The following is a 24,891-nucleotide window of genomic DNA, read 5'->3' as shown; positions in this document are numbered from 1 at the left end:
GGCGCGGGCGCGGGCGGCTGCGGGGCCGGGCCCGAGGCCGGTGTGGGCGCCGGGGTCATGGGCGCGCTGGCCTGAGCCGGAGGCCGCGGCGGGGGACGGGGCGCGAGGCGGCGGCGGCGGCGGCGGCGGCGGGGCCCGGCACCATGTCGCGCGCGGTGCTGCAGCCCAGTCAGCAGAAGCTGGCGGAGAAGCTCACCATCCTCAACGACCGGGGCGTCGGCATGCTGACTCGTCTCTACAACATCAAGAAGGTGCGCGCGGGCCGGCGAGGCGGGGGCGGGGGCGGGGGGCGCGGGGCCGGGCCCGGTCCCGGGCGGCCGCCGAGCGCCGGGGCCTGCGGGCGGGTCCTGCGGGCGGGTCCTGCGGCGGGGCCCGGGGCCGGGGTGACGCCCGCGTCGGCCGTCCGCGCCCCCCCGCGGCCCCCCCGGCGGCCCCCCCAGCGGGGTCCCCGGGGAGGGGGAGGGGCAGGGGCAGGGGGAGCGCGCGGCGGGCGGGGCGGCGGGGCCTGGGAGGGCAGGGGCCGCCCGCGGGGGGGCCGCGAGGGTGGAACCAGTTTTCTTCCGAAATACTTCTGGCCGTGAGTCACTGCAACCGGAATAACCGCCTCCCCTCCCGGCCCGCCCCCCGCCCCCCCCACCTGGTCCGACGCCCCGGGCCCGTCCCCTGCTCGCTGCGGGCGCGGGGCTGAGAGCGCACCCGGTGCGGCCTGCCGTGCCCCCCTCCCCCGCCGCGGCGCAGAGGCCCCGAGGCCCCGAGGCCCCGGAGAAGTCTGCAAATGGCTCCGCCGACTGAGCCGGGGCAGGCGGGGCTGCAGCCCGGGCCCGTCCAGGTAGAGCAGACACAGCAAGAGCCCTCCCTCCCGGTGAAGGCAGAGCCGGTCGGTGCACCCGAGGCCTCGGTCAGGAGGGAAATGAGGGGGATTTGTGGGCACGGCCGACCCCCCCGAGTCTCCAGTGTCGGCCTTTCCGTGTATGACGAGCGTCCCCTGGGGCTGGACGACCCTGGGACCCCAGCGTGGGCCCTCGGGGCTGCTGCTGCGGCTGCGGACACGGTTCAGAAATGCAAACAGTGAGGTTCGAGCACAAAAGTAATTCGCTGCAGCCGTTTGCTGAGGATCCTGGGCGCCCAGGGAGGACGGTGCGCCTCTAGGTAGGGGCACAGGGTGTGTAAGGATCGCCGCTCCTGTGGCCCAGCGGGCTGCGAGCTCACCTGCGGCCTGAAGAGTCCCTGAAACCGGTCCAGGTTGTCACATGGGGGGGGGGGGGCAGGAGCGCAGCATCATTACAAAGAAGCCCTCTGCATTGACCGGACAGCCTCGGCCACACGCTTGTGCACTTGCAAAGAACTTGATTTTCCTAACTCAGGGGTTGACCTGAGCTTTCTGGCCAGATTATTATGCTTCTTGACAGACTCTGAAACTGGTTCCTCTATGAGCTTTGTCCAAAAAGACGAGCAAGGCAAACAGTACTGAAAATTACTAGACCTGTGGTATTGTGGTTAGAGGAAATGGTTATGATGGTTTTCAGAAGAGGAAGTGAGAGTAACATCGAAAGTGATTTGGGTGTTTGGACGACCTACCTTTCGAAGTGCGCCTTGAAACACGTTTATGGCGTAAAATACAACCAGACTTTACCTACTCCACCCTCATATAAATTATACAGAAGATTAAACCAAGTTTTAAGCGTTTCAACTCGTATTATTTCAGTTCACTGCCTCAGAAGCATATTTTTTCACTTCCTGTTTGTTGAGGAACTTCAGGCTCTTATATCACTGAGCTGCTGAAATTTAAAATGGATCGAACCCCAAGGGTGACATCCTAGGGTCAAATATTTTGAGTTACTGGAATGTGTTTCAGCCCTTAACACACATTTAGAGTTTATTGAGAAATGTTTTGTCTCCCCTGCCTGATTGTGAGTTCCCTCTGGGCAGGGAGAGTGCTACTCATTTTTGAATTACTCGTGCTCAGGCCCTTACCTGGTCTACGGAGTCTTGAGTCAAGTCTTGTTGAAAAGGATGAATACACCGTATGTCTTAGGTTATACGTATATGTTTAGCATATGAGCGTATGATCTTTATCTAGTTTAAATAATACCTTTGGGTTTGCTCTCCTTGTGTAATTTTGCATACAAATGCATCAGATAGGTTTAGAATATTTTAGCCTGTAGAGTTGTCTGTAAGACTGGCACATCTTCCTGGCTGACTAGGGATTGAAACATTTGTTCAGAAATCTTGCCAAAAAAAGTGAGTAAGATTCGTTCACCATGTGTTTGTAAGGTTCATGCCGCCTGCATTTTTTATGACAGTATAAGCTACATAATCTTTTAGATCTCAATCTCATAGAGTCCTCAAAAAAACACAAACCAAACCCTTCCACTACACAATACACGTCTACCAATCAGTTGTTACGTTTTTATTAATGCATGTGTGCATCACATTGCCTGTCAGGTCCAGTTGCTCTGTTTCTATTGGGAGTCTGCATGGAAATATTTTAGTGAGCATACACAATGAAAATATTTAAATGACCTGAGTAAGATAGCTTCATACTGTGATCAAAAATAATGTGCTTTAATGCTTGTCATAGGAAGGTAACATGGTTGTTGAAAATGTTTTGCTTTTTTAAAGAAAATTTCATCAGCTGAAAATATTTTTGAGGTCTTAATATGTACAGATTATGGAAAATTTAGCAAGATCGTAGACACTTCAGGGATGTGAGAACACATGAAGGAGTATTTTAGAGAAAAGACAGGAAGGTGGTAGGGTGGTAGGTAGTTTTACATTTAAATTTATTTGTTTCTTGGTTTCTTACAAATTCTGTTTTTTTTTTTTATTGAAAATATGTCTTTTTCCAGACCTGATAATGCTACTCACTTCTATCTTGATTTTTAACATTTTCCAGACTACTTTTATATCTTTTACCGTGGCATGGTAGGCAGTGTGGTTGTGGAAGTGGAGTACTAGGCCAGGTTTGGGGGGACCTGCCTCCCAGTCTTGAGTCTGTCGCTGAGAGTTCTTTAACATTGGGAGATGTCTTGACTTCCCTGAACTCCATTTTTTCCTCATCTGTAAAATGGGAAAGTTAACTGTTTAAAAAAAATGCTAAAGTCCATTCCAGCTCTGATTATCTTATCTCTAGAAGTGATAGCCCATTTTAAACAGTGCCTAGGCTCAGGCTAGTTTTCTGTAATACACAGATGGCAGTACCTTCTCTGCCTACCTCACAGGATCCCGCATGAATATAAAAGTGAACACAGTTCAGAGCTTCAGTGAACGTGAGATAGTATTTATTTAGGAGTCTCAGCGACTATTTTTGGGCAACATTTGTTTCTCTGAAATTTTACTGCTATTTGCAAACACATTCCCAAATACCAAAACATTTTAGCTGAGTTCAGAAAATACTTGTTTTGTTTTTTTTTTTGTCTTTCTTTTCCTACCTGTCACCAACCTGAACTTGATGGTTCTGTACCGCAGAGGTCTCTGGTAATAGTTGCATAATTTTTCTTGCTACATTATTCCCTTAATTCTAAGGGACAGAAAAGAAGAGCCACCCAACTGTTGCAGACTTTTTTTGAATGGCGTGTGTTTGCAGATTTCGATGCACTTCCACTTGTTTTTAAAAAAATTCCTCAAAAAAAAAAATTTCTCTTATTAGTGACTATTTTTCTTTTTTTTTTTTTTCCGTAGTTTTTCCCCCGTGATTTTGGATATGTTTATTTTATGAGGAAAAAAATGAATTAAAATAGCAGTGTAAAAAATTGAAAGTATTTGGCTGGTATCTGCTTATTTAATGGAGAAAAAAAGGATGTGTGTGAAGGGTGTAGTGCAAGGTAAAGGGAGGGGGAGCCACCTTTAGCTTTCTCTTTCAGTGTTAACCTTTCTTTTCATTTAGGGTATTTTCTCTGTTCCTCAATCAGGAGCAGAAACATGCTCCAAAGATTGGCTTGTAGCAAATTGTAAACTAATAAGTATTATTAGTATGAGATTTTTTTTCTCATCATTATGGGGTTTCATTATTAAGAGCCTTAAACATGTTAAGGAAACATACACCTCTTCATAAATCTGAATTAAATAGTATATATTATTTTTTTTAAACAGATCCTATCATGTCTATTTGTAATTTTATTTTTCAGGAAAGCTACTCATAAAAATAAGGATTTGATAATCTTTTTTCTTGTTACGTTGGATGGTAGGCTGAAGAGATAAAGGTCACTGAAAAATACTTAGGAAAAAAAAATTTTTTTTTTCAAGTGGCAATGATAGATTGTCCCTTATGGACTTGTTAAATAACTTAATATTAAGCTTTTTTAACTAATACAAAAGGAATATATGTTTATTATCAGCAACTCAAACATAAGAGCATTGTGTCACTTCAGAAATTCTTTGCCTCCCCTTCTCCCATTTTTAAAAATAAGCCTATATACTTACATCCTTTTCTGTACAAATGCTAACATATGTGCATGCATATTTTATTATATTTTGATTAAATTAGACTCTTCACAAAAATAAAATTGAAGCAGCATGGTGCAGTTTGCATATCAATGAAATTAGGGTCCTTAATATATTGCTTGTGTACTTAGACTAGTAAGAAAATTATAAAAGAATGCACATACTTAACTATCTGTATCCAATATGTAAAAAATGAGGGAGCTCAGATGAAAATTATGTCAGTGTCAAAAGTTCCCGTCCTTACTGGTTGGGATGATTGAAAGATCTATTCCATATTCTTGTTTGATAGTATAGGAATGTTCACATTAACTTAAGTTCCAGCAGTAATTTTGAGTCAGCTCCAGTAGTTGCACATTTTAAATGTTACTAGAACTAAATAATTTCATCTCTTTATTGCCCAATAAAAATGTGTAATGAAATTAACACTTGCTGCCATTTATTGAGGCTGTACTGTATACTCTGTATTTTTTTTTTTTTTTGTCTTTAGGTCTGTGACATATACTTATTAATTAATAAAACAGTTGAAAAAAAGTTGAATTTGGAGAGGTTAAATAACTTACCCAAGATATTTATTGTATCCTTTCTTTTTTTTTTTTTTTTAAACTTTATGTTTAGTAACCTACAACCAGTATGGGACTCTAATTCATGACTCTCAGATCAAGAGTCACATGTTGCTCTGACTGAGTTGGCCAGATGCCCCCTGCCCAATTCTTATTCTAGAAAATAATAAGAATTTAGATTGACACCTTTTTTTATTGACCACTAAAATGGTTTCTAATTTAATTATTTTTGCCATTAGATTTATAGTCATTATTGACATTTTTGTGGGAGATACAATTAGATTTTTTTTTTTTTAAGATTTTTATTTATGTATTCATGAGAGACACAGGGAGATGCAGAGACACAGGCAGAGGGAGAAGCAGGCTCCATACAGGGAGCCCGATGTGGGACTCGATCCCAGGTCTCCAGGATCATGCCCTGGGCTGAAGGTGGCGCTAAACCGCTGAGCCCACCCGGGCTGCCTGAACACATAGTATCCTTAAAGAAACATGTACATAAACATAGTACAGAAACCTTTTTTTTTTTTTTTTTTTTTTTTACTGGAGATGACTTTTGTATGAACTTTCTGTGGATTTGCATGAAAAGATCATTGAGATCATACTAACCGTGTATCAGAATGATTTTTTTAAATTAATTTGACAGAGGGAGAGAGGCAGGGGGAGAGAGAGAGAGAGCACAAGTAGGGGGAGCAGGGGAGGGATAAGCAGGCTCCCCGCTGAGCAGGGAGCCTGACGTAGGGCTTGGTTCCAGGCCCTTGGGATCATGACCCCAGCCAAAGGCAGATGTTTAACTGAGCCACCCAGGCACCCTGGGTAATTATTTTTTTTTTTTTAGAAAGATTATTTGTGAGAGAGAAAGAGAAAGAGGGAGGCGGAGGGCAGGTGGAGCCCCACGCAGATTTATTTATTTATTTGAGAGAGAGAGAGAGAGAGAGCGCGTGGGCTCACACAGGTACGGGCAAAGGGAGAGGGAGAGAATCTTAAACTCCCTGCTAAATGAGCCCCACACAGGGTTCTATCCCAGGACCGTGAGATCGTGACCTGAGCTGAAATCAAGAGTGGGGTACTTAACCGACTGAGCTACCCAGGAGCTCCTGAATTTGGGAATTTGAATGTACTTTTTCATTTTAAATCTTACATACAGTTAAATGGTAACATTTTCAGGTTGGGCTCTCTGCTCAGCGGAGCCTGCTTCTTCCTGTCCCTCTGCTCTTCCCCTTTTTTGCACACTCTCTGTCTCAGATAAATCTCTAAAAAAAAAAAACAAAAAAAAAACCACAAAAATTCTGTAACATGAAATATAAGAAATGCAATTAAGAAAGTCAACTGGTAAGTTTGTTTCTTTCTGTCTTGGGCAGAAACTAGTAATTGGTGGTACGTCAGTCAGTCGTATGCTTTTTCTATTCTCAAAATGAGTTTTGTTGTTGTTGGCGGCTTTTTATTATTGCCTTTATCAGTAAATGTAGCAAAATCTTATTTGGATCCTATTAGACATTTGCAAGTAGTATAATTAGACTGGCAGATCCTTTACTTATCTGACAGTGAGGAGACTGGCTCCTCATTTCTTCAAATATTATTCTGCAGTGTCTTAAATAAGTTAACAAACTTCATACGCTCTTAAGTTGCTAATTTTTAAGTAGGGTTGTACATGTGCCAGTTTTAAAGGAATTTCTTGTTTTAAGTAAAAGCCTGTACTGGAAAATAATTTTGTTATTGCATAGTTGATTATTTTAGATACTTGACAGTAATAAAACTGCATTTTTAAAGTGTTTTATAAATCATATGAACTATTCTTTTAGTTAATCTCAAATTTTGAGGGTTTCCTTTTCATTCATTCATTTCCTCTTTTATTGAATGTCTGGGGAGACAAATAAATTAAGATGCAGTCTCCAATGCCAAGAGATTCACATTTTAGTAGGTACAAGAGATTTACAGATACTTACCTAAAATGTATTATGTAAGTGTTCTTATGGGAGTCTTGAGAAGGGTGTTGAAGATTCCATTCTGGGTAAGAAGAGATAGTAACTTTTATGCTTGATTTTGAAGTACTAATAGTTTCAGGGAGGCAGTGACAGGTATAGTCAGTCATTATTTAAGGTGCCAGAACTTTTGTTCAGCAGAATATATAAAGATAGATATATATAAGGTTACAAAATAATGCCCTAGTAATGTCTAATGTCCTTCTTGCTGGCATACAGCCTCTAAACTTCTCTCTCATTTTCCATACTTGCAGTATATTCTATAGCTTGAGAGAGCTTGATTCAAGATAAAGCTCTGATACTATTTTTTTAAGCTTTGGACAAGCTATTTAACTGTTGTTCCCGGTTATAGTTTCTTATAAATTGGGGAGACCAGTTTTAAAAGTTTTTTTTTTTAAGATTTTGTTTGTTTATTCATGAGAGACAGAGAGAGAGAGTGGGAGGCAGAGGCACAGGCAGAGGGAGAAGCAGGCTCCATGCAGGGAGCCTGACGTGGGACTCGACCCCAGGTCTCCAGGATCAGGCCCTGGGCTGAAGGCGGCACTAAACCGCTGAGCTACCCTGGCTGTCCTTTAAAAGGTTTTTAAAAATACATCTGTATCTTGACCCAAAGTTAGTAAGAAAATGCCCTGGAAGTGATTCTGATATTAAGAACCACTGAAATAAGTCAGATGTAAGTTCTTAATATCTGTTTATTTTTTCTTTCTTATATAGTTCACAATAGTGATGTAACTTTGTTTTGGGGGTAAAACCAAATTTCTGGAATGCTGGGCTTGCACATAGAGTTTATATAGCAGAACCATTTACAGAGTACTTATTTGTTCTCCGTGTCTGTTAGGCTCCAAGCTATATATTTTTGTTTTCTAAGCCATGTTATTCTTCTTGATTTGAATTCTTGAAATCCGAAATTTTTTTTAAAGATTTTACTTATTAATTTGACACAGAGAGCACAAGTAGACAGAGTGGCAGACAGAGGGAGGGAGAAGCAGGCTCTGAGCAGAGAGCCTGACATGGGGCTCCATCCCAGGACCCTGAGGTCATGACCTGAGCTGAAGGCAGATGCTTAACCAACTAAGCCACCCAGGAGCCCCTCGAATTCCTGAAATCTAAAATAGGTATCCAGCTCTCCCAGGTGTGTGGAATACTCTTTAGTTAACCTTATAAGGTTAAGTGAGTTAATTCATTTAAAGTGCTAGTGCAGGCTTAAGAGTAAGAAATGAATATGTTTAGGCTGTTGTTATTAAATCTATTTCTGGGGCTTGAAACAGAGTGGACATTTAATAAGTGTTCATCTTTTTCTCCTGTTAAATACAGCTCAAGGCCACCTTTAGGAAACATTACTTACTTCTTTTTTACTACCTGACATTACAGTTTGATATCTACTTACTGTTAGTACAAAATAAGTATTTGTATTTCAGGAGTGTGTTCTTCAGTAGGTCTTTTTATTTTATTTTTTATTTTTTATTTTTTTCCCTTCTTTTTTTCAGTAGGTCTTTAAAGAGAGCAGCTTATTTTATTTTATTTTTTAAAATATTCATTCATTCATTCATTCATTCATTCATTCATTCATTAAGTACAGTGGAGCCCAACATGGGGCTTGAAGTCATGACCCTGAGATTAAGACCTCAGCTGAGATCAAGAGTCAGACAGATGCACTTAACCCACTAAGCCATCCAGGCACCCCAAGAACAGCTTCTTGAAAACAGTAAAAATGTGGCCATGTATATATAATACTTTAAAAAAACCTATAAAGCACCTTTGTTTTATATTGAGATGTTTCTGTATATTGCAAGCTGAAAAAAAATTTTTTTTTAAAGATTTTATTTATTTCTTCATGAGAGAGAGAAAGAGAGGCAGAGACACAGGCAGAGGAGGAAACAGGCTCCATGCAGGGAGCTTGACGTGGGACTCGATCACAGGTCTCCAGGTTCATGACCTGGGCTGAAGGCGGCGCTAAACCGCTGAGCCGCCGGGGTTGCCCCCTGAAAAGTGTTTAAGAGCAATAGTGACATACACATCTTCTTATGAATTGAATAGTAATTGGTAACTCATTTGAATCATTAAAGTTTTTAATAATGAATTTTGAAATATATAATGCTTTGAAATATTTAAGTTTGTGAAATTCCCAGAACTTGTGCTTTGAGACCAAATACCATAATATATATTTTTAAGTTGGCCATTATTGGCTCTAAGTAACAGTTATTGATAAATTTGCATTAACTCAAAAGTATTTCCAATAATTCCAATATACTTGCCTATAAAGCCTCTTAATCTAAATTTTAGCAGTGAGTTGCTTTTTTTCCCACCTACTCAGCTCAAGGGGAAGTTCAAAGCAGATTGGCCAAAATGTAGGTGATACACAAGAAAACAAAACAATTAGAGACTAAACCACTTAGTTTCTAAAAAACTGCAGTTTTATTACTGCAAGAATTTAAGGCTTGTTTTGCTCTTGATAATTTTCCAATATTTATTGAAAATTTTCATTGTATTACTTTCATCATTTTTAAAATTAGAAAATAAAAGAATGATAGGTAAGTTGTTTCTATAGTTTTTGATTTTAGGTAATGTCTGTTTTCCTTCTAAGCATTAATGACAGTTAATTTCCTTTCAGACTCAATGGAGAATCTTGGTCCTGGTTTGCAAAACCTTTAAAAACTATGATTTTTCTTGTTTACTGAGTAAAAATCAAATTCCTGTTTCTAGCATAAATTGGTCACATTTTACATTTTTCTCTCCTTCCCTGACATATTCAGATAGGGATAGTTTATTTCCTGTATTCTCACAAATAGCATTCTCACTCTGAACTCTGGAATTTTGTTCATATTTTCAATTATGTTATTATATTTAAAAAATTGGTTTGTTCTACAGTATTTTGGCAAAGGAATGTATTTTATTGCTGAGTTAGACTAACAGTTAAAAATGAAACTGATCAAATTAAGCAGATACTTCCTTTTTAAAAATATTTTTATTTTATTTTTATTTTTTAAAAAGATTTTATTTATTTATTCATGAGAGACATAGAGACAGAGGCAGAGACACAGGCAGAGGGAGAAGCAGGCTCCCTGCGGGGGGAGCCCGATGTGGGACCGTGACCCATCCTGGAACCTCAGGATCACGCCCTGAGCCAAAGGCAGCCGCCCAACCGCCCCGCCACCCAGGCGTCCCCAGATACTTCCTTTGATAGTAATTACTCCAATGAAAGTTTTGGGCGGTTGAGGTAATTAAAGAATGGAGATCTTTTGTGTGGTTTTTTTAGTATTTTTTTTACTTTTTTCCCAAGCATATATTTTTAAATAACCATTTTAGTGCTTTGGAATCTTTAAGTACTCACAGCTAAACCTTGAGCAAGTCACTTAATTTTTCTGAAGCTCCTTTCCTCTCTGCTGAGAGACACTTTAGATAGTTTCAAAAGCATAGATGTTTTACACACAACAGGTGCCCAGTAAATTTTCTTTTTATTCCCCACTCTTTGTTTTTTTTTTTTTCCTTGATTGTTGCTTAACCTGTTATGAATAGATAGAAGACTATTTCTATATTTGATTTTTGTTAACATGATAAGTTTTTGAAAAAGTACATAGCATTGACCGTGTAAGGTTAGTCTGTGGGATGTAATCTGACGTTGTTACAGCCTGAGGAAAGGACTTGGGAAGGGGTTTTTTGGTGTTAGATCGGCAGAAAAATTAGTTTTAAAGTCATACTAAAGTTTGGTCTTAAAGTTTTTAGTCAAAGATCTTTATTTTGTGGCCTGAATAAAATATATTGCGGTTTTCTAAAACATTTTTATTCTTTATTTTTGATAGTAATATTATATTTATGTTTCATGAAGAAAATGAACTTGGAGATGTTGATTGATAATTAATACTGAGCTAATACTGAAGTCAAATGGAAAATCTTACTTTAATAATTGGGAACTCACTATAAATATCCATGTATTTTTGAGAAGTTTTATTTTAAAAAGTAGAAGATGATTACTTAGAACTTAGTACTTAGGTATCAGTCACTGGAATAAGCACTTTATGTACATTTTGTCTTAAAAATCTGAGCAGTTTACCCAGTGAAGCAGGTAGTATTAGTGCCCTTAAGTTTATGGCTTAGAGAATTGAGGTTCAGAGATTAAACAGCTTGCCAGGAAGTCATATGGGCTGTGCTCCTTGACTCAGAGACAGATTTTTTAATTATTATATTTAAACATTCCCTTTAACACGAGTACAATTTTATCTTCTACATTAAATAGTTCTAACTTTGTTGAATTTAAAGATAAATAGAATATTCATAGAAAATAAAGTTCTAATTGTGAGAACTGGAAATTTAAGTACATAGATATTTAAATTTCCTTTAGATCTTCTGGAATTTTAAATTGGAATTTTAAATTACAATATTTTAGGCAATATGAAAGCTTGCTGAGTCAAGATAAAGTCACATACACGGTTTTGAGGTTGTGGGTTTTTTTTTTTTAAGTTCTGTGGTTCAGATATGGTTTCCTTTTTGTCTAGGAAAAGTAGCTGTTTTAACCACTCATGCAAAAAAACTTTTGTTTTTTGATGGGACCATAAGGTTCAGTTATTTAGATGCAATTTTGCCCTGTACTCACTTTTTCTTTTTCTTTTTTGGTATGGGAGAGATAGAAGTATTCAAAAGTTTTGTTTGATTGAATTAGTAACTTGTTAAACCTTTGGTTCAGTCTTTGTGGTAAGCCTTTCTGATATATATCAGTCTAAAATTTATTAATCACCATTGTATGTGTTTTCTTAAATGTGGTACTTCAAAGGGTGATATTTTTGAGAGTGAAAGATTAATTTTGTGTAATTTTGTAGTTGTATTAGGATGAAGTAGAGTTTCAGGTGTACAACTGCAGGCATTGTTTTTGAAATCTAGGTTATTTTATGATTTCTTTGTCCTCTGTGTCCTGAGAATGCTTTCAGTTAGGGTAGAGAAGAATAATTTTTATAAACTGAGACATCTGGCTAGTTGCAATTTTGCTATACTACTTTGGTATGGTAAGAAACCCATTTTAACTGAATTACTAAAAGTATGGCTTTTTGTCAGATTTTAATTACTTAGACATGAGTTTTTTTTGGCCTGAGTGTTCCCTATACAGTATCACTGTTGGTATTAAGTAAATAAATCAAGCAGATTGATTTCAGAAAAAAAAAAACAACAAAAAAAATAGGGTCTAGTTCTGTATAGTATCTATGAGCCTCGTGTAGTTTATTGGCATATTGGAGTGCTCATAGTATTCAAGATATTTGTGTAAACTGCATGCACACATGTGTGCACACACGTAATCGGCCTAAAAACTTTTTAGGGTAAATTGCAATTATTATTAACCTATTTAGCAGATGGAAAAGTTGAGGCACAGAGAAGTAAAATCACGTGCCTATGGTTCTGCAACTAAGAATTGATGGAGTTAGAATATGAACCTGGACAGTCTTAGGACTCATGTTCTTAACTACCAGGCTAAACCCTTTCTGTAAGTACAACATATTTGGCATTCAGACTTAGGACAAATGAAGGAAATGTGCGATTGGAAGAGGGAATTTTAGTCATTATCGTTAGTTCTGTATATTATGAGAAAGACGATTTTGCAGTTATATTCTTATGAGACTTTTACTTGGGTAATTATAATTTTTGAGGCGGTTTTTGGCAACAGCAAACATTTTTAGAGCATCTTAGAGCACTTACCTGTTAGTCCTGCTAAGTACCGTACATGGTTTATCTGTCTCTTTTCTAATCCTCATAATGACCCTAGGAGGTAAGTACTAATTTCCCCATTTAAACACGAAGAAACAGAGTAGGAGGTATTTTGTAATATATTCAAGGTCCTATGGATCGTTAAGTGGTGAAGATTGAAACTCAGTAAGTCTTATTCTAGAATGTGTCTCCTGCCTCCTGGGATAGGATGTTTAGGTATGGCTCATTGAGCAGTGTGGAAAAAGGTAAATCAATTCCAAGGGAAAATTAAACAACCATTTATTTTTCCATTGAAATGAAATTGGATTCTTTTTGTTTTCAGTGTAAGAAGGAAGAGTTCCTTACGTACATACATGCATGTATGTGTATGAGAATACATAAGTTAGTTTGTAGATATTTGATTAAATTCTCATACAGTATAATTTGTGATCATGGGAAATGCATATGGTAACCTGATGTATTTTCATTATTCTAAAATCACTGATATTGTTGGAATGGAAAGCTAAATTTTAAAATACTAGAATATGGAAGATAAAACATACCATTAAAAAACCGAGTATAATTCGGAATCACGTTAGGATTCTGGACCACCTCAGGCGTATTTAGGGAACTTGATTTTCATTGTATTACATCGGTGTAAGGAAATGCTAATCTGTAGGTATTTCTATTTGGACAAACTCTTAGTATGTGGTTCTTAGTTATTCTCTTATATAGTATAATATTTTTGGGGAAGTGGATTAATTGGCAAATGAATTTATAAGAAATAATATTTTAAATGAACGATGGTCTGCTCTGAGGAAAAGTCAGATACAGTTAGTATTTATGATGTTGAAATGAAATTTGCAAAGCTGCCTTGTGTCACTCTGGTTAAGGATTATGAAATTCTAAGTTTCTTGAGTTAATTTTGTTTTATCTACTTATGTTTCAGAATTAGGAGAATTCTTACTGCATTCCTATTTCCGTTTGGAAAATACAGGAATGTTTGCATTGATTTTTATACTTTGAGTTGGAAGGGAGTTAGGTGAAATTCGAAAAGTAGTTACAATTTGAGCTGAAGTAAAAGAGTCATCCAATAACGATTTATTTTTATTCTTGGCTACCGTTTCTTTTTAAGGTATGTAAAATTTCACTGACGGTTTTGCTCCTACTTTTATAGCTGCATGTAGTCTTCATTTTTTTTCTTCTAGTATTATTTTAAGTTTATTTAGAAAGAGCACCAAGAAACTTACATGGTTGTACACTTACACAATAGTATTTAAATATATATATGAATAATATAAACTCTATAAAATCTATTGTATACTAAACTCGCTACTTAGAATACCTTTAGAGTTGTAGCACCATATAGTTGTTTTGTTATTCATAGTCTGCAGTGCATAAAGTTCTCTACTGAAACGTATGTCATAGTTTGACAATCATTGTTTACACGTAATTTTCTCTCTTTTTATTACAATGCTTCCCCAGCAAGGACAAGTTTGGAAGGTTTGCAAAGCTTTTCACCTTCCCTCTGCCCGCTTGCCCGCTTTCAGATCAGTTTCATGTTTCATAACTTCTCTTTCTGCAATTCACAACATAGCCATAGTAAACAATGAAAGAAACATTAAATTGCAATACGGTGTTTCCTCACACGAAGTAGAGATATATAAGGGAGAGACGAAACTTTGCAAAGGACACACTTAAAAAAAATGCAATGAGAAGTTAAATAGCAGTGCTACAATTTTAGTAATTCCCTAAGAAATAACATCTCACTAGCACGCAGTTAATTAAATGTCACATTACAAAATGCTGAATAGTATTGATTATATTTGGTAGTGCTAATAGTTTAGGTAAAAAGTTCTTTCTAATACAGTTTACTACAGAGAACGCTGGCTGTACGGCTGATGTGGTCAAAATGTAAACATTCCCATTCATTCTGTGCTTACGAGACGAGACGTAGGACAGATGCAGATTCATTGTTTTAAGTGCTGCTGGTATGATGGAAAGATAGTGCTGTAACTCAGATGTTCAGAGGAACAGGCAATACACTTTAGTACTATAAAGACAATTTTAGCAGCTTCCAGTTCTTTTGAACTAGGGCTCTTGTATTAAAATGTTTAAAGTGAATGAGGAAGACATTCTGGAAAAGACATTTAAACATAAGCTTTTATTTTATAACACTTAGAAACATTTCCAGTACTCTTCTGAATATTTAATTTTGTAATATTTTATTAGCTTCAGATGAATACAATCCTACCTCAAACCAAGACTTTTATTTTCTTTTTCTTTTTTTTTAGGTTTGAGCTTTTTCCTTCACTGCTGTTCTGCGCTAACTGCTTTGAAACTTTCCATGCATTTTTTTCAGTAGAAGAACATCTCTGTACTGTCTCCCATTGCATATTTCAGCTGTGACAATCCCTGCACTTTGCCTATTCATTTTATCACCTGCTCACCAAAAACAATAAATATCTTTAATTTCTGATTACAGATTTGCTATTACTTGGTTTTAGAACAAGGATGCATTTCACCTTTTTATTACTGTTGTTTTATAGGCATGTGGAGATCCCAAGGCAAAACCATCCTACCTTATTGACAAAAACCTGGAATCTGCTGTGAAATTCATAGTCAGAAAGTTCCCTGCTGTAGAAACTCGCAACAACAATGTGAGTCATAGAAATTTTCGTATTACTTGATTTTTGCCATGTGTGAGAGAAAGTAATGGTTAGTGTAATACTTGAAGTAGTTGTTATTTGTCTAATTCTTTATATTTTGGTATGCCATTTATGTACGTTGATTAAGGGCTTTTTGGGACAATATTTTTATCTCTGAAACTGGAAAAAAAAAGACTCTGAATCATTTTATTATAGAAAAAATAAAATCTTAATTTCTTACACACTTCTTCCCTTTCAAGTTGCAACAGAAAGTAAGGTAATATGTATATATATTCCAGATATTTGCATGACTAGTTGGGGAGTTTTTCTTTATGGTAATAAACCTTATTTTGAGGTAAGTGAATGTCTTCATAGAACTTGTATTGTTTTTAGAAATTAGCTGTGTTTATTCTAAAATATATTTGTTTAGTATTTTTACAATTGAGAAAACTTTCTGAAAAGTATGTAGCAAGGTAATACTGTTGGACCTTTATTTTTCCATATTTTTTCAGATGGGATACTTTTTCATAATATATAAAATACAGTCATATTCACAGTTTTCCTGATAGGTTTACATAATCTTTTGGTAGTTCTTTATGATAATTTCTACATTTAACTAATTTTAGAAAATTGGAGTTAATTTTTATCTCACTCTGGTCTTTTCATATGAATTTTATTGACTTGGAATCTTTCTGCATGTCTTCTTTTAAATTTTTTCTGTTTGTAGTCTCATGTTACAATCTTTGTTCTCTTTTTATGTACAAACTTAGTCTAGAAATTTCCTCATATATATGGTCTCCCTATTCCTAAGAAACTGTTTAAAAAATATTTTGTCATTTTTTGGTTTCCTCAAATCACGTGTATTTATTGAAGATTCATATTTAACCTATGGATATCATCTTTACTTGAAAATATTTTAATGTAGGAAGAAAACACTAGTCAGAATTTATAAAGTCTGGTAAAGTGCTTTTTAAAGAACTAGAAAGTCTGTGATTCTTATAAGTACAAGTTAATAGAAGTCTCCCTTTGTTAGAAGATTGTGTTTTATAATTGGTATATTAATGTATCACAATTAGTTCCTGATTACAAATGGGTGATTCAAAGTATGCACTTCTTAAGAATACCATTATTTGTGTGGAGAATTCTTTTTTCGTTGTTGACACTTCTTTTTCTCCGGGCTCATAAAATCTCTGTGATATGAGCTCTTCCGAGAGTCATTTAAATTTAGTGTGTGTGTGTGTGTGTGTGTAAATTTCCATATAAAAATAACCATAGTTCCTAAATCTGAGGTCTTTTTTTAGAAAATTAATAAGATACAATTAAATACATATTCACTGTTTTTATAACAGTAACATTTTTTTGTTAAAGAGTAAATTAAGAATCTTTGCTCTTCCTGATTTGCAGGGCAAACTTTATAATGCCTCTGTTTTTTGCTTTTTAATAGTTTTACTTCCCTTCTCAACTTCTGTAGTATAAAACTGATTTTTTTTTTTTAAGTAACAGTTTTATTAAGGTATAATTCACATATATCCAGTTTACCCACTTAAAGTGGGTTCAGCGGGTCTATAGTACATCCACGGAGTTATGCATCCAGTACCACAATCAATTTTAGAACCCTTTTGTCACCCCAGAAACCCCACACCTGTTAGCATTCACTTTTGTCAATCTCCCATCCCTAGGCAAACACTAATCTTTCTTACTGTATGCCTGTTGTGGAGATTTTATATAAATAGAATCATATAACATGTGGTCTTTTGTGACTGGCTTCTTTACATTTTGCATAATGTTTTTAGGTTTATCCAGGTTGTAGCATAGATCAGTACTTCATTTCTTTTTGTTGCCAAAAAATACTCCATTGTTCAGATACACCATTTTATTTATTCATCAATTGATAGATGTTTGAGTTGTTTCTACTTTTTTTTTTTACAATTATGATTAATGCTATTGTGAACATATGTGTAAAAGTTGTGTGAACTTATGTTTTCATTTCTCTCGGATATGTATCCTTAGATGTGGAATTAGTCATGTGGTGATTTTTTGTTTGACCTATAAAATCAATTATATGGTATTGTTGAATATTAGGCTGCTTGTGGAATTGACTCTGGTGTTTTGTTTGCAAAGCCTGACTTTTGTCTTAGAACCTTTGCATCTATTCTGTGATGCTGTTCTTTTGTATTTTGCCAACTGAGGTACTATGTATTGGGTGCTTAGGAAGGTTTTTTTTTTTTTTTTTTTAAAGATTTATTTATACATTGAGATTTATTTATACATGTATTTATTTATACATTTATACAATACATTCTCTCATTGAGAGAGAGAGAGAGAGAGAGGGAGAAGCAGGCTCCGTGCAGAGAGCCCGACATGGGACTCAATCCCAGGTCTCCAGGATCACTCCCCGGGCTGCAGGCAGCGCTAAACCGCTGCACCACTAGGGCTGCCTGCTTAGGAAGTTTTGTGATCTCAGTTTTGATCTGAGCCTGCTAAAATCCTGGTGAGAGGTTCCTGGCAAACTTGGGTTACGAAATGAGAAATGAGTTCTGTTTTGTTTTCGTTTAATTTCATAGAAATATTTAATGGAGGTTTAAGGACTGGGAATGGTAGTAGCATCTGGGAATGATAGATACTCGTAGACTTCTGGCTGTTAGGTACACTGAAGATACAGTATTGATATCATGGTCGGGGGTTTTTTTCCCTTGTTATTTGGGTCATTGAGTCATAGTATAAATATGTGCCCCAGAGCGTATTTATCTCCCTTTATCTCAGGGAGAATTACTGGTTAGCATCGTTTCTATTTTGATTCAGATAAGCACCACAGTTTCATAAAAGGCCATTATAAATTGTTTTGATGAAAATTAAGCACAAATTTATTTTGAAGTTTCCATGATTAGAGTCGTGTGAAAAAGCTACCTATGTGCTCACAGATGGATGATTATCTTACACTCTAAGAAAGGAGGGCGCTGCTGACAGATCTAGCCGGATTGGTGCCTAACATAGCTTTAACAATGATGCTGTTGGGTTCTGTTGAGTCAGTTTTACTGTCTTGCTCAGGCCCCTTTGTAACTAGGTAGAAACTTTTATACTCAATTTTGGGTTTAGGGAAAGTCTGGATCAAAGAATTTTTTTTTTTTTTTTCTGAGTCATGATGTTGAACAAGATGCCCTGTAGGCTTCAAAGCAGGCTGATTAAATTAATATATAATATAGAATATTATGTAATAATTTTTAAAATATTACATAACAAATTAAGTAGTTTATAGCATCATTTACAGAAAGACAAAGTAACTCTAATGTAAGACATAGCTTTAGAATCTGGTTTTATTTTTATTTATTTTTTAAAGATTTTATTTATTTGAGAGAGAGAGAGTGTGTGCACACACACACATGCATGAACAGGGGAAGGGGCGGAGGGAGAGGGAGAAGCAGACTTCTCGCTGAGCAGGGAGCCCAACGCGGGGCTCCATCCCAGGATCCTGGGATCATGACCTGAGCCAAAGGCACATGCTTAATTGACTGAACCACCCAGGTGCCCCTAGAATCTCTTTAAACATCATTTTATTCAACTGAATAAAAGTGATACCAGTTTATAATTATACCAGCACTTACTGAGTGTCTAATATGTGTCAGGCTATGTAGTTTAATAGAGTTCATAGATTTTCTTATTTAATTTAATTAATTTATTATTTATTTATTTTTAAAGATTTTATTTATTCATGAGACACAGAGAGAGGCAGAGACACAGGCAGAGGGACAAGCAGGCTCTCTGTAGGGAGCCCCATGTAGGACTCCATCGTAGGACCCCGGGATCACGACCTAAGCTGAAGGCAGATGCTCAACCAGGCATCCCTTATTTAATTTTAAATTAAGGAAAGCATGTGTGAGCTGATTGTCTAATTTATCTATAACATGATATCTTCTAGTATTTTGAATATGTGACTGCCAGATGGGTGCATAATTTGTCTCCTGTAAGTTTCTTATGAGCATATAGAGGGAATCTGTTATTTTCCTGGATAAAAAGAAAATAGTAGAAATTTCTTATTTTATTAACAGGTAAAAATTGTTTTGTCCAGGAAATTCTAAGGGGCATTTTAAGGAAATGTTTGGGTGTATGTATGTTAAAACGTTTCTTCTGAAATATTTTTCCTAAAATATTTTAAACTTAATTTCCTGCTTGTTCCTGTGTTGTATTTCCATCCAAAAGCTAATTTGTATTTTTTAAAGATTTTATTTATTTATTTTACAGAGAGAGAGAGAGAGAGTCCGAGATCACAAGTGGGGGGAATGGCAGAGGGAAAGGGAGAAGCAAGAGTGCCCAATGTGGGGCTTGATCCCAGGACCCTAGGATCATGACCTGAGCCAAAGGCAGATGCTTGACCTGACTGAGCCACCCGAGCGCCCTAATTTGTGTTTTTTAAAACAGTAAAGTTATCTGACACAGAGGTGTTATTATAAGATTTGTCTATTTACTGTACATTTCAGTATAAAATTTTGGATTTAATTCCCAAATTAATGGTAAAGTGATATAAATTACTGCCCTGTATATGTTGGATTAGGTCTTAACTCCCTAAGAATGAAGGCATTGTTGGTGAGGAGAGTGCTATTAACAATCTTACAGGGATTCTGAAGTGAGATATAGGCCATTATTGAAATAATTTGAGGGGCACCTGGGTGGTTCAGTTGATTGAAGTGTCTGCCTTTGGCTCAGGTCATGATCCTGGAGTCCTGGGATCCAGGCTCGCATCAGCTCCCTGCTCAGGGAGGAGTCTCCTTCTCCCTCTCCCTCTGCTACTCCCCCTGCTTGTGCTCTCTTTCTTTCTCAAATTTAAAAAAGAATTTTTTTTTTTAAATACAATTTGAAAATTAAGTTTTCAAACTTCTAGGAATACTTTTTTGTAGATGTTAGTTATCTCCGCTCTTAAGGAACACGGTATTATAGGATACCTTGTAATAAATTTAAGTAGCTTATAGCATCATTTACAGAAAGACAAAATAAAGCAACTCTAATGTTGGTTGTGAGACATAGCTTTGGAATCTATTTCTATTTTTTTATTATTTATTTTTAAAAGATTTTAAGAGAGTGAGTGCGTGTGCACACACATGAACAGGGGAAGGGGCAGAGGGAGAGGGAGAAGCAGCCTCCTCCCTGAGCAGGGAGCCAGATGTGGGGCTCCATCCCAGGACTCTGGGATCATCCCTTAGCCAAAGGCACATGCTCAACCGATTGAAATACCCAGGTGCCCCTAGAATGTGTTTTTAAACACCGTTTTATCCCTAGTGCTGAGTACGTAAGAAAATAAATATATGTTTGATGAGTGCATAAGGTTTCCTTTATTCAATCATTGTTTTAAATTTATATCAGAACTCAAACTTAGTAATAATTTTTTAACTTCATTATGTTATTAGCTAAAAAAATATCCTTTTTAGTAGAGCTACACAAATACATCTCATTAATGATACTATTGAGAGTAAACTGGAATAAGAATAGGAGTCCTAGCTTCTTAAAAACATGAATGTATGTGGGAGTGGGATGGTGGTATGGAGGATGGGTACAGGGAAGCCTGACACACGCACTGTGGTTTAGTTAGTAGTTAGAAGGAAAGGGGAAGGACTTCCTTGTTTCTAGCTAATCTCTAAGAGAGCATGTGTTGTCTTGTCCTGGCTTCCATTATGATGAGGTAGTTAAGAGGATGGACTTCAGAGCTAATAAACCAGAATTTGAGTTCTGGTCTTTCAACTTACTAGCTGAGTGGTTTGGGCGTCCTTTCACATCTAAAAGCCCGTTGGTTCTTATCTATAAAATTATGATAAAACCCAATTCTCAAGAAGCAGTTTAATATCTTCTAAGTACTTCACAGATCTGTGTGACAAATTGCTTCTGAGAAAAGGAAGCTGTTACTTAGATTACCTCTCTTTTTGGTCTACTTCACTGGCTTTTTTTGTAGTTGCCTTTTAAATGTGGGTGTTTCTGAATAATTTCCCCCACCTCCCCACTCCTCCCTGCCCCCCTTGCCTGCAGTGTATATGTATGAAAACATTTACTTCCATGGCTTCAACTAAGTGATATACTCTCTTCTGTTCTCTGGGTTCTGGATTAGCTACCCTTTGGACAGCAGCACAAGTTAAATAGCAAACTTCATATCCAGTTATTGAACACATGATTGTGATCCATTTTGTTTCTCTTCTGTGGTTTCTGTCTTGAGCCATCATCCTCTACTTGGTTACCTACGCTAGAATTTTCAGAAACCCCTTTGACTTTTATAAAATGTCAAGTTATTTAGGGCTCATCAGTTTTAATACTTGTCAGTTTTAATAATGTCTTGAATTTATCCCCTTAAGGTCTGCATCTCCTGCTGGGAGAAACGCTGTGATAATCCAAACACTGCTTTTCGTCTCTTCCAATTTCTCTTACTGTTGTCACCCTCTGCCTCCCACACTAGGGGAGACCAAACAAAACAAAACCCCTCTCTGTGGTAACTCACATCTCTTCCTGGCCCAAGCACTCATCTTTGAATCCTTTTTTTTTTTTCTAAGATTTTATTTATTTATTCATGAGAAACACACACACACACACACACACAGAGAGGCAGAGACATAGGCAGAGGGAGAAGCAGGCTCCATGCAAGGAGCCCGATGTGGGACTTGATCCTGGGACTCCAGGATCACACCCTGAGCTGAAGGCGGCGCTAAACCGCTGAGCCACCGGGCTGCCCTGAATCCTTTTCACTAGCATATAGTAGGCCAGCAAATAATACTTTGGTTTTAAAAGGATTTATCTTACAATAAAATGATGTTACAGTATTTTCATGGCATATTTTGTCCTTAGTCAGTATGTCTCTCCCTATATCTGTATATATGCTAATGGAAACTTAAAGAAATATTTGGTCTTGACCAATTAATTAAACTTTACCAAAATTAAGAAGCAGAACTAACTAAAATGTCTGTTCTTTGAAAAAAGAATCATCAGGGTGCTTGTTTGGCACAGAGAGCTCAGGTCATGATCCCAGGGTCATGGGATCAAGCCCCACATCCTGCTTCTTGCTCAGTGGGGAGCCTCCTTTTCCTCCTCCCTCTGCCTGCTGAGTTCCCTGCTAGCGTGTTCTCTCTCTCTCTGTGTCAATAAATAAAATTTTAAAAGAAAATAAAAAGGTATTATCAGTATTCATTTAATATTTTTTCTACATGTAATGGTCTTTAATTCTAACTTGAATAAACAGTAAATAAAAGAATGAACCCCTCATTAGCAGATGCAAGTAAGTCATGCTTAGATATATTTGAAAAGTATTTGAAATTGGTCAGATGCTGGCAGGGAATTGCATTAGCACTAATGACTTACCTAAACTGGTTTAAATGATCTTTTAATTTTATCAAAATAATATGAATGCATGGTAATGAGTCAAGAAATTCAGAAGAATTTAGGATAAAAAGTGAGTATATCTCCTATTCCACTCTTTCCCAACCTGGTCATGTTTCTCAGAAGGAACTTCTATTTCTTTTTTTAAAATATTTTATTTATTCATGAGAGACACACAGAGAGAGAGGCAGAGACACAGGCAGAGGGAGAAGTAGGCACCATGCAGGGAGCCCCGATGCGGGACTCAATCCTGGGACCCCAGGATCACGACCTGGGCCGAAGGCAGGTGCTTAACCGCTGAGCCACCCACACGTCCCAGGAACTGTTATAAGAAATATGCTTATTCTTTTTTCTTTTATAAATTAATTTAATAGTGTTAGACAATATCTGTTATAAATTCTTTGCTATAAAAAATGAAAGTTTATTTCATTCAATTTCTCACTTCTTGCTTACTCTTCTCCTGATATTTGATAGTTTTTTTTTTTTTTTGGTTAATATTTTTAGATCATTGGTTACTTTCTTTTTAAACTTTAAATAATATAGTTCTCTATTTTTATAGCCTTACTCTTGGTCATATATTTAAATGTTGTCAGAATTGTTAGTGCTCCCTTTTGTTTCTGAAATCATAAAGTGTTCTGAGATTGAACTATATGCTGATTCTAAAAATTAAAAACTGGTAAAGACCTGAGTGATTATTTTGCATTGCTTCACTCCATTGTCACACTGGACTTAAAATAACTTTTATTACATGTATTTATTTATGTTTATATATATGTAACAGTAAAATTAAATGGATTCTTCTAGTATTATTTCATACTTAAATTTGTCTCAAAGGTATATGTTGATTTTTCTGGACTTACAGTAATGTGTTTTGATAGAATTCTTAAATTTATCCTAATAATCATATCACTTTTATAAGCTTTCCTTTTTTTGTGAAGCCCACCCTCCTATAACCCGCAGTCTTCTAACTTCTCTCTGGACAGTTTGCTTATGTCTGCTGCATAGTTTTCATCCCGGGAAATCTTCTTTTTGTTGTCCCACCTGGGCTTTCATATGGAGGAGTTTTCTTAGAGTTTGGGAATCCCTTGAAATTGTGCACAACGTTTGAGTGTGAATATACTTTCAGCTTTCATTGTATTCTCCAGGATGGTTTTTATGATCCCAAACCACATCTGCTTTGAATCACAGTATTGTGTACTGTATATGCTAATTATACAAAACTGTAATCATAACCTCTTCAGCTCATTGATGCTGTTTTCTTGCAAATGAGACTGCAAGTGGACATTATACTGGGGTTTTATAGCGTAGCCCCTAGCATAGCCCCCAAAGAGATACATTCCTGGTATTTGCAATCATCTTTATATTTTCCTCAAATTTCCTAAAGTTATATCTTACCTTTAGTGATAGCTTTTCAATTCTTTCTCCCTTTGGCTGCAATGGTGATTATGATGCCCTTTGTAATAACAAAGGATGTTACCAATACCTAATCACTTGTTGATCTTTAATTTTTATTTTTCTTGGTCATTTGTTTGAAGGAGGCTTTAGCCATTTTTAGCCTGGTGCCCTTTGAGTACTCTTAGCATTTATCATGGCAGTTCTGGTCTTAACTTTATCACAGCAAAAGTTATTTGCCAACATCCAGAATAAAAGACAACAAAAGAAATTACAATGGAGTAAATAAGAAATGTTGCAGAAACTCTTATTTTTCTTTATTCTTCTTCCTAGTGGTGATCTTGGCTAAAAATGTTTTAAATATGTATACCAATGATCTTTGGCTAAAAATAAATAGGGTAGTATATATTGTGTTAGTCCTCTGTCTATAGTGTTGGGTAGGTGTAGAGCATGAGAAAATTTAATTGCTTATATATTTTTTAAGAATTTACTTATTCATCTGAGAGAGAGAGAGCATGGATGCGCCAGTAGGGGGAGGGGCCAGGAGAGGGTGAGAGGGAGAGAATCTTAAGTGGACTCCACACTGAAAGTGGAGCCCCAAGCAGGGCTTGATCTTATGACCCTGAGATCATGACCTGAGCTAAAATCAAGAGTCAGATGCGGGATCCCTGGGTGGCGCAGCGGTTTGGCGCCTGCCTTTGGCCCAGGGCGTGATCCTGGAGACCCAGGATCGAATCCCACATCAGGCTCCCGGTGCATGGAGCCTGCTTCTCCCTCTGCCTGTGTCTCTGCCTCTCTCTCTCTCTGTGACTATCATAAATAAATAAAAATTAAAAAAAAAAAAAAAAAAAA

At 37.2% G+C, this 24,891-nt stretch overlaps 1 protein-coding gene across 5 annotated transcripts in view; it reads left to right on the top strand.

The window, feature by feature from the left end:
• Positions 1–91: 91 nt before the first annotated feature.
• NCKAP1 (NCK associated protein 1) overlaps positions 92–24,891 on the top strand; it is a 103,338-nt gene continuing 78,538 nt past the window's right edge. For 2 of the 5 annotated variants that reach the window (XM_025460420.3, XM_025460419.3), the window contains exons 1-2: positions 92–251; positions 15,202–15,312. In XM_025460420.3, the coding sequence (XP_025316205.1) occupies positions 144–251; positions 15,202–15,312 (219 nt within the window). In that variant the 5' untranslated portion in view covers positions 92–143. Of the gene's footprint in view, positions 252–14,137; positions 14,156–15,201; positions 15,313–15,592; positions 15,656–24,891 lie in introns of those variants that run through there. The other 3 variants (XM_025460418.3, XM_025460417.3, XM_049106238.1) reach the window with 3 other exon arrangements.

The sequence above is a fragment of the Canis lupus genome, chromosome 36, assembly GCF_003254725.2.
Source record: "Canis lupus dingo isolate Sandy chromosome 36, ASM325472v2, whole genome shotgun sequence".
Lineage (NCBI taxonomy): Eukaryota > Metazoa > Chordata > Mammalia > Carnivora > Canidae > Canis > Canis lupus.
This window is presented reverse-complemented; position numbering and strand designations above follow the sequence as displayed.